At 32.0% G+C, this 10378-nt stretch overlaps 2 protein-coding genes across 2 annotated transcripts; one reads left to right on the plus strand and one right to left on the minus strand.

The window, feature by feature from the left end:
- The first annotated feature begins 208 nt into the window (after positions 1-208).
- On the plus strand, positions 209-2864 carry Dera (deoxyribose-phosphate aldolase). Its single transcript, XM_085196946.1, has 6 exons — positions 209-476; positions 556-749; positions 824-956; positions 1107-1336; positions 1485-1631; positions 2524-2864. Exons 1-6 carry the CDS (start codon positions 455-457, stop codon positions 2695-2697), a joined length of 900 nt encoding a protein of 299 aa, XP_085053072.1. The 5' UTR covers positions 209-454; the 3' UTR covers positions 2698-2864.
- LOC146532724 (uncharacterized) lies at positions 2040-8881 on the minus strand. The gene is made up of 5 exons (XM_085196945.1): positions 8709-8881; positions 4107-5030; positions 3944-4022; positions 3710-3857; positions 2040-3512 (listed from the first exon to the last, which is right to left on the minus strand). Exons 1-5 carry the CDS (start codon positions 8727-8729, stop codon positions 3356-3358), a joined length of 1329 nt encoding a protein of 442 aa, XP_085053071.1. The 5' UTR covers positions 8730-8881; the 3' UTR covers positions 2040-3355.
- Positions 8882-10378: the final 1497 nt, after the last annotated feature.

The raw sequence follows: 10378 nt of genomic DNA on the forward strand, positions 1-10378 counted from the left end.
TAATCCATAACAGAAATTTAAACAGAATCATAGCTTTGCCATGATTTGCTGCATAAGGTTAACAAAAGTAATATCAATAATAAATAAAATTCTATATCGTTTCTTATAAAGTTAAATCCATATCTTACAACTTACATCACTAAGACCCCAAATGTCAATTGTCAAATCATATCGCGATTCAACTTCAAGGCCAATTCTTTGTTTTGACATTAGTCAGTCAATGTTTTTAGACATAATTTATATTACGAATATGGCAATAGGAATTGTGAATGATTATCTATTGCAGGGTTTTATAATTTTTATCAGTAATTAGTTGACATACGTAAAAACTTTTTGGTTATCTCTATTTAAATGTTTTAAATTAAAGTATACAGACTGTATACTTTGTTTAAAACTTTATAAGAATTTGTTCAAAGCAAAGACTTGTTAAGATAACGAAGAAAAGTTTACAAATATGGCTTATTCTAGTAACGAAGGTATTTATTTCTAATAAAATATAAGCCACGCTATAAATTGAGTGTAATGCAAATAATACATTATATTTTTTATTTTCAGTTTTAAAAGATTTCACAAAAGTGTATATGGATAGAGAAAATATTGAAAATCATATAAGTAGGATCCTAAAAAAGTACCCCGTAACAGATGCTATGAATTATAGGCAATGGCTATTAAAGGCTGTAAGCTTAATAGATTTGACAACACTTTCAGGAGATGATACACGATCAAATGTTACCAGATTATGCCATAAGGTGAATCCTGTTAGAATACATTTATATAAAAAATAAGTATCATACTTATCCTATAAAATGTTAAAATATTTTAGGCAGCTTATCCCCTTCAATCTAATGATGAAAAAATTAGGACAGCAGCAGTGTGCGTGTATCCTAGCAGGGTGAAAGATGCTTATGATGCTATTAACAGAATGGGACTGATGTCTGAAATCCGTATAGCTTCAGGTTAGTGTTTATATTTTAATTTAAATTGTCAAAATTGGTAAATGAAAATGAATTTAATGAAATCAAATTTGCAGTATAGTTTTATAACACTTTTTTGTTCTGTAAATATTTGTTTTTATGCTAACTATATTTTGCATTTTTCCACTGCAGTTGCTACAGGTTTTCCAGCTGGCCTATATCCTTTAGAGACTAGGCTACAGGAGATAAAGTTTGCTGTAAATAGTGGAGCTACAGAGATAGATGTTGTCATAGATAGAAGCTTAGTTCTAACAGGGGAATGGGATGTTTTGTATAATGAAATTTTACAAATGAAACAAGCTTGTGGGGACGCCCATCTCAAGGTTATACTTGGTGTGGGTGAACTTGGTACTTATGAGAATGTTAGTATATTTTTAAAGTTATTGTAATAATTAAAAAAAACAATCCCTAAGTAGGTAAAAGATCTTAAAGGTCTAAAATGTCTTAAATTACATTATTCCATACAATAAACTTGTACTGGCATGAAAATTGTAGAAGATTAAATTTCAGGTTTACAATGCATCTATGATTGCAATGTTAGCTGGTGCAAATTTTATTAAAACATCAACAGGAAAAGAATCTGTTAATGCAACTCTTCCTGTGGGCTTAGTGATGTGCCGAGCTATCCGCCACTTCTATCAGATGAAAGGTATCCGGGTATGTATAATGTGCTTATTATACAAAAGAAATTTTATATGCTATAATAAACACAGTTTTGCCTGTATTTAACTAACACTGTGTTCTTTATCCTATTTTATAATGTTGCCCATATTTGAGGAAAATAAGATATGACATACCTAGTACTTTTTTTAAAGTCAATGTAGAAGAATTTGTACTCTGACTCTTGAAATCATCCAAGAGCTTTTCAAGACACTACCTCTACTTTGGATTTGAGACTTTTTGTGTCAAATAGCAGAACTCAATACCATATTTTGATTTTTAATTCATTGCTCTACATGGGAATCGAACCCTCATCCACAGCCATTATTTTGGTAGTTTAGTTTAGGTTATATATGGTTTTAAATTATATTTCTACGTTGGGAACTAGGAAAATGAAAAAAAAAAACAATTTTATTACTTTATTTTTTATCTATTGTAGCAATACATCTTGTAAATAGCACATTCAATTGTGTTCAGTAAACTTCTTGGTCACCTGTAAGAACTCCTATTTATTTTATAATGGCCTTTTTTTGTTTGTTAATTTATCTTAAATATTATATACTTATTTTCTATAGAGAAATATCAGTAACAAGTGACATCATAAATTACTTTTGAGTTTTTGCGTGACTGTTGTGGGTTCTATTCCCATTCAGAGGACTCGCTCTGGTAACGGCTTTGAGTGCCCCAACTCAACACGCAATGTCCCGAAAATTGGACGGAATTTGAGAAGCAGAGTGTCTTAACACTACATTCAATCTGCCTAACCTGCTATACCTATACGAAATACAGCGTAAAGCTAAATATAAAAAGAAACTTAAGTTTTCATTTTATATACGAGTATATAAAAAAAGGTTGATTCTTAGATTAAAAGGCAATATATTATTTACAGGTAGGACTAAAACCGGCTGGTGGCATAAAAACGTCGCGAGATGCGGTGAATTGGCTGGTTTTGATTTATAGCGAATTGGGTCGGGAATGGCTTACCCCTGAATTGTTTCGTATTGGCGCCTCTAGCCTTCTCGATGTTATTGATCAAGACTTAAAGAAACTAACTATTTTCTGATATATAAATATAATTAAATAATGTCTCAATTAAATGTTATAACTTTTCGGTGCCATCGTTATAGAACTTTAAATATATATTATTTTTTATATATACTTATTGCTTTTAAAATAATCTATAATATTTTTTATAAAAAAATGTTTTAATAAATATATTTTTCCGGAATATATTTGTATAATTTGTTATTCATTTGTACTTTGTGTTATATAGCAGACTTATAAAAATATATGTACAATATCTACAGTATTACCTACTAAAATAAAAATATTTTAAGATAGAGATAATCTCTAAATATTTTTTATACATTTAGATTACTTACATGTAAGAACAAATTAAACAATAAGCAAAAATAATTTCGAAGATAGTACACCCATAGTAGGTATGTATCTTATAGTTTTTACAGAATTATAGTGCCAAAATTGATTCATTGTAGAATATAAATTTTATTTGATCTATTGGACATCTTTTTTTAACTAATCTTTTAAATATCTATTGGTGTACTGATAATTCGAAATCATTCCAAATTCCATAAATTATAAAATTCGTGTCATCAGACCTCAGAGTATGAAATGAATATTTTTCTAAGAGAATAAATACAAACTCTGTTCCACCATTATCAGATAAGCTTTAGATCCATCCTTATGTTTAAAATAAAGTTTTATTCCTTCTCTACGGGTGCTTCAGCTCTGAAGCCATGTTCCGGGTCGGCGTCGTAATTAACTACGCGAAGTTTCCCAAACTTATCCACGTATCCGTAGTGCCCTCTTACGTGGCCGTCATTGTCGCGTTCCTCGTATCTAAACTGACGGTTTTTACTGAAATTCATCATATATTTTATAGTTACAAAAATAAGGTGGCTTAAATTATTTGGACATAAGAGTCATACGGACTTGAGAGGATATAAGAGTTGTCTTAACACATAAAAAAATTAATAATATTACTTTGACACAATGAAAGGAAATCTTTTACGTTATAATACTATTAACAAAAGAAAAAATAAAATCTTACTTACCCTTTCCCAGTATCGTAACCAAATTGATAACTATGTGGACCCTTCATGCCGTGCATTCGAAATTCTGTTCGTTCGCCGGCAGGCTTCATGACTGGTTGCTTCAAAGGTGCAAGAGGTGCTTGTTTCGAATGATATGGGTGCCCATCGCCTAAAATACAATGAAATTTAATGAAGCATAGGAAAATGTTAATCTTACCACCTAATTTAATATATTTTAGAAACTTTCATACTTACGTTCAGGCTCTCTGTGATGTGTTTCTGAAGCTTCTTGTTCTGTAGGCTTTTCGTTATGGGATTCATCAGGTGCCCCGGGCTGAAAATAAAATATAAATTACTTAAATAAATATTTGGATTTATTTATACGATTATTATATAGGCACATTTAAGACGAACATACTCGTGTTGCTTCATGATTCTTTAATTTACGTTTTCGGTCTGCTTGCTCGTATAGGTAAACCTTTTTATCATCTTCTGGTCTAAAATAATTGTTATCAGTATTTGATGTTGTTGGGATCAGCGCTTTTGTTGGATCAACAATTGGTGACTCTACGGCTACTTCATCAAGAGGCGATAACGGTATAGGTACAGGTCTAAAGTCATCGAGATATTTCTTAGGATATAATAATGTAGGATTTTTATATTCTTGTGGTATTCTCTTTGGTGGAATAATAAATGGAAGTGGTATATTCGGTTTTGTTCGTAAATTCAATGGATATTTTTTCTCAAACTGTGGTACAGGGACGATGAAAGTTTTTTCTGAATTTGCATCATTTTTCAATGTATGATCAATTTCCTCCAACGGTAACTCTAAATCTGCAGACGGGGATAAAATTATAAAATCGTTGGGTGCGTCTTCACGTGGCGGTAGCAGATTTCTTGAGGGCACCGGAATTACTTGACTTTCTAGTGCTTTACCCGTCCTTAAATTGTCTTTAATTATATGTTGTTCCAAACGATCATTTGAAATGATTGGTATGACTTCTATTTGCTTGTGAGGCGACGCTGCTATAGGATACCAATCACTCTGATCTCCGGGTTCGGTTGGTTTATAATAATATTCATTTTGCGTATCTAAGGCTGGTGGTAGCAAAAAAGTAGCAGGCGTCACGAGCATATCATGGAGGACCTCCTGGGGTTTATGAGGATTTGGTGGAACTAAGTAACTATCAACGTTTGCTTCGTCAGTAGCATAGTAGACAGGTTGCACTTGTATTTGTTCTCTATTATTTGGTATTTCTGCTGTTTCGACATTTTCATGGACATCTTCTGTATTCTCGACAGGTACTCTTAACGATGCAACCGCTATAATACCAAATGTAATCTGAAAAAATTAATTCATACTTTAAATCAACTATATCAAAATTACACCCAAGTGTTACATAAAAACTACTTAATAAAAGTTGAATAAAAATAAAATGGACCACAATGATTTAATAGTACACCAAACAGACAAGCAAAATAAAAGGTTTTATTTTCTATTGCATCACCCACCGCAATTTGATCGAGAAAAGTATGCCATGATAAGAAAAAGTGTTCAAAAAGACTAACACGAAAGTTTGCCGCTCGATCTTATTGTGACAATCGTCAGATCTATAGTTCGCTGCGCGATTAACACACTTAAGATCGATCGAGTGATTTATTTCCAACTAATTTTAGAAGTTGAGGCCAGTGCCAGGCCAGTAAAGTGCGCTGCAAAATCGACTGGTTGTGGGTTCGATCCCCACACGTGGAAAGGAAATATTTCATTTTTCATTTCTTCGCTCTGGTGTCGAGGCAAAGCGCGGCGTTGAGGTCTGCCACTTAACACGCAATGCCTCCAGAATTCGGAAAGTGGGGAACGGAGTGTCTTAACACGAAGTTCCCTCTGTGCGCACCCTGTTATGAGCGGGATACAGCGTGAAGCTGATAAAACATTTAAAAAAATTAAAGTTATAAAATATTGGCTACTAGAGTAGTTTGGAGTTATTCCAATAGAATAATAACCCGTTCACTATAATCCTATTGTTAAAAGTAAATAACTAAGCTTCAAATATAATAATTATCTAACGTAGCTGTACGTAAGTTAAAATATTAAGTAAAATTAGAAAATATTACAATTTTTTGTAGTGTATTTTAATGTAGTGAGGAAATAGCGTCCTTACTAAAACTAAGAAGGGAAAATATTTTTATCTTTTTTTACTTGCTGAATAGTGGATTAGATATAAATTGTAAATAATTAAATGGTACCTTAAGATAAGTAAATAATTATTAAATTAGTGGGAATGGTACCTTAAGTTACATAAAATTTCAAATCTTAGTATAAATATTTATTTATTCGTACCCTCGTAATACTGGTTCAATCATTGTAAAAAATACACTCCAAATTAATCTACTTTACTATCCTTACCATAGATAGGTACATACTTACTCAAATATTATGATTGAGTTTGTTAAAATGCTTTTTTTGTTTATGTACATTTTTTCTATATTACCTATCTATTAAGAGAATATTCCAATACACTTCTAATCTCTTAATAATCGGTAAGTATTTATTTAGTGAATGTTACAAATGTCTAAAGATAAACAAAGCTACTTTCCAGCGAACATAATGATTAACCCTAAAATTCAAATTACACGGGTTTAATTTTATAAAGTCACGACAGAAATTAATAAAATCTTTGCCTACATTTCGATCTTTAGACAATACTAAAACCATTTACACCTGATTTCAAAGGGATCTTTGAAATTTGTATCCATTCAGCTCGTCATTATCTCAATACAAATAATGACAACGAGATTTCTAAAGGTATTTTACTTTAAGTTAAGTATTTGTCAACGCCTTCGCCCTTACCGATAATAATTACTTATTAAGCAACGATATAACAAAAAACGCAGCCTCTATCAAATATAATTCATCAATGAATTGCAATATTTAAAAAATAAACCAAATGAGGCCAGTCTATTCGCAGGGGCACAAAGTGTGACTGTAAACGACAACAACGACAGATTGTAGGTTCAATCCCCACTCGAGGAAATTAAATATTTATTTAAATACATTTTTTCATTTCTTCGCTTTGGTGTCGAAGCAAAGGGCGGCATTTAGTTCCGCAACTTAACACGCAATGCCTCCAGAATTCGGCAGAAAGTGGGGAAGGGAACATCTTAACACAAAGTTCCCTCTGCCTACACTGCTGTGTGCGGGATACAACGAGCTTATTTATATTTTATAATTTAAAGTGAACATTTTGTTTTAACCTCCTAAATTATTTTTGTTACACAATTTTATGATGTCACGGACTAATAAAATAAAAAAAAAACGGTCAAGACCGAATTGTAGTTACGTATTAAATGATTTGTACCTACTGTTAATTACTTCATTAGGGCACTCTGTTCCCCACTTTTTTGGCGATTTTTTAGAGGAATTGCGTGTTGAGTAGTGTTACTTAACGCCGGTCTTATCTCTTGATGCCAAAGCTAAGAAATGAAACTCTTAAATTCTTAATAAATAATAATTCACTCCCCCGAGTGGGATCGAGCCTACAAACGTCGCGTTACAGTCACAGCCTGCCTGCCTCTGCGCCACGACAGCCTCACTTTTTACTTTAAATTATAATGAAAACGAAAGAAAAGTTTATATCACAATTAATAACGCCTCATATTATTTAATTGGAACTTCTATTACTAATAAGCATTACTGGGACAATGCTTTTATCTAAGATATTAACACTATTAGATAGCGCTTTGTGGCCAGGGTTAATGGTGCGGATATATTCACTTTCTAGGACTGTCCTAGAAAGCTACCACTTTCAAAGGCGATCGCAAACGATAATTCTGAGGCTATATTTAAAGTAAGCAAATAAAAATGCAATAGACTGTAAAATTACATATTCAGTCGCTTACGTACTTTAATTAAAGAAAGAATGTAATGAAGTATACCATAATTTTTGAGCTTTAGTAGGTTCATATTCATAAAAATTGGAATAAGAATTTTTCGCCAAATTAACCGAGAAATTTGTAAAAGGTTACTACTTTTCCCATAAAATAAACAGGCCAGGCTGCAAGGTCGCTTCAGGTATATTGAGCTCATTTTACGGGCCATTGTACTTTTAATGAAGTATCTCGGCGAGAGAAATATTAAAATGAAAGTGCAACTAATAGGATTTAAGTAGCCAAATGACTTATAAAGAAAAAACAAGCTAGGAACTGAAAACTCCATATTGGCCATATTTAATTATTTATTACGTGATGACTGGGTAAGTATGTGACTGAGAAAGTTTTCTTGTTAGTTATTTAACCGATCGGATACACTTACTTTTATTGCTCTGGTTCTATAAGTAGAACCTAGGTAATTGTTACTTTTATATAAATACTTAGTTACATAGTAAATGCATGACATAATAAAATTGTGTAAATAGAATATATACATTTACATAGTAAATAAAAATAAACGAAAATAGAAATACTTAGGTGATGCATAAAACTTAAAGTAAACTCCAAAAACTAGACAGTTCTATTAAAATATATCTAAATATTTTTCTCAAACACATATTTTGTATACATTGTATTATTGACTGTATTTACTTAATTGTAAAATTTTTCCATTCAAACATTTCAAATTAGTAAACGCTGCATAACGCAAAAACAAAGTTTTTTATCTCCAGGTAATCCCAATATCCACTGAACTAATATAAAACGAGCGTTTGTTGATGTTCCTACACCGAGAACAATTCGTGTCAGTTATTTGTATATATCCCAGTTATTGTGTAAACAACGTATGAAAAATATTCAATGAAAACAACGTTACAGAATTCAATTTTATAAAAAATATATTTATTTATTGATGTGAAAACATCTAACATTCATTCAAATGTAAATTAAACTGTCACATTAATATTTTTTTGAAATTACTTAATTGATTTAAGTTTATTGTGTATTTATATCACAGAAAAAAAATGCTATATAAAATATATATTTTTATTGACAATAATAGAAATGTGTAAATAATTATTAATTTACTTACTAAAAATGAAGATAATAACATCTTGATTAAGTCCACCGATTTTAATTCACAACTAGGTATGTTAATATATTATATATTTCATCAATTTCGTCACAGCACTAGAGACCTCGTATTTTCTGTTTACTTTGTTATGGCCCGGTCGCAACTTCTATCACAGTAATAATGAAGGCGGTCGGCGGGCTCGCTTGCATTTTATAGATGACCAATTCCGCTCTATTGTATAGGAAATTGACTTAAACTTTTTGTTTTGTTTACATGAGTTAGATAAGTTGTGGTAATGTCTGTACATTTTAGAGCGATCGGTGCGTAAAATGCTAATGTCTTAGCTTTAATGAAAAAAATGCAATTAGTTTAATTTTTTGTAGGTAACGTAACTCTATAGGAGCAGCACACAAATAGAATTTTATTTAGTTGAATAGTCGAATAAATAAGTAAGTTCTATCTTTAGGTATACTTACTTACGCAATGCGCATTTCCTGCATTAGCGCAAGGACGAGTTTGTGCTTAGACACTCCGTCTTCACTCTTCAATCGTTTTAAAGTCGGTGCTTTATTTCATTGCGTTTCCTATCATACTAGAAAAGTTATAATTTAAATGCAAATACTCTTCAACATCGAACTTACAACTATCATTTATATAATTAAACTAATATACTCGTAAATAGTATTTTCGCATAAGTACATGTCATATTTATAAAGGTTATTAAAAATGTTGGAGCCCGTCGTGGCACAAGAGCAAGAGCTTGTTACAGTAGACGCAACGGTTGCGAGTTCGATTCCCACGCGTGGGAATTAAATATTTAATATTTTTATTTCACCGCTCTGGGAACGAGGCAAAGCTCGTCGTTAAGTGCCTCCACTCGACACGAAAAGCCTCCAAAATTTGTCGAAAATGAGGATTGCACTAGGTACCCTCTACCAACCCTGCTGTAAGCTGAATAAAAAAACAACTGAAGATCATTCAAATTCGATCGATATGTAAACTCAAAATGAAAGTAAATATTTTACTTTGGAGCCGTACTTACCTACCTTTATTTTAATTATCTACCATGTAATACATCCCGCTGTCTTCTCTCTGCCAGTACCTATTGACTTCCCCGTTTCTAAAGACATCCATTCAACGTCCTTCTCTATATTTAAGGAATCGATATTCTTCAGGAATAATGCAGCTTCACCTTGATAGACATTTAATATGCCTGTATTTTCATCGAATAATTTTATTTCTGCCATAAACGTACTATTACACTAATAGCGTCTGTGGTCAACGGCCCCACAAACTACAATCGTAGAGGTAAAGAAGCCATGTTGTTGGTAAGCAAAAAATAAACTGCATGTAATTTATCTTTTAACTCCTTTGTCTAGCAAATGGGCAATTACTGTTGCTTCTTTATTGATAGCCATCATTCTAGATTTAAATAAATGGATGAGCTTATTTTCTAATGTTCAAAAAGCGTTAAATAACGGTTGTTTCAGTCTCTATTCATCAGTTAGATACTGTGATATGTAGATATACTTACCTAAATATAATTTACGATACATACTCTTTCCAATGATTTTCTGAGGCACTACGTGTTGAGTAATGGAACACAATGCTGTGCTTTTGTCTTGGCATTCATTCACCCAAGAGGGAATCGAACTCACAACCGTCGCGTTACAGTCACACACATGTGC

This window comes from Heliconius melpomene, chromosome 13 (genome assembly GCF_056956725.1).
Source record: "Heliconius melpomene rosina isolate 202511_hmr_F chromosome 13, ASM5695672v1, whole genome shotgun sequence".
NCBI classification, from domain to species: domain Eukaryota; kingdom Metazoa; phylum Arthropoda; class Insecta; order Lepidoptera; family Nymphalidae; genus Heliconius; species Heliconius melpomene.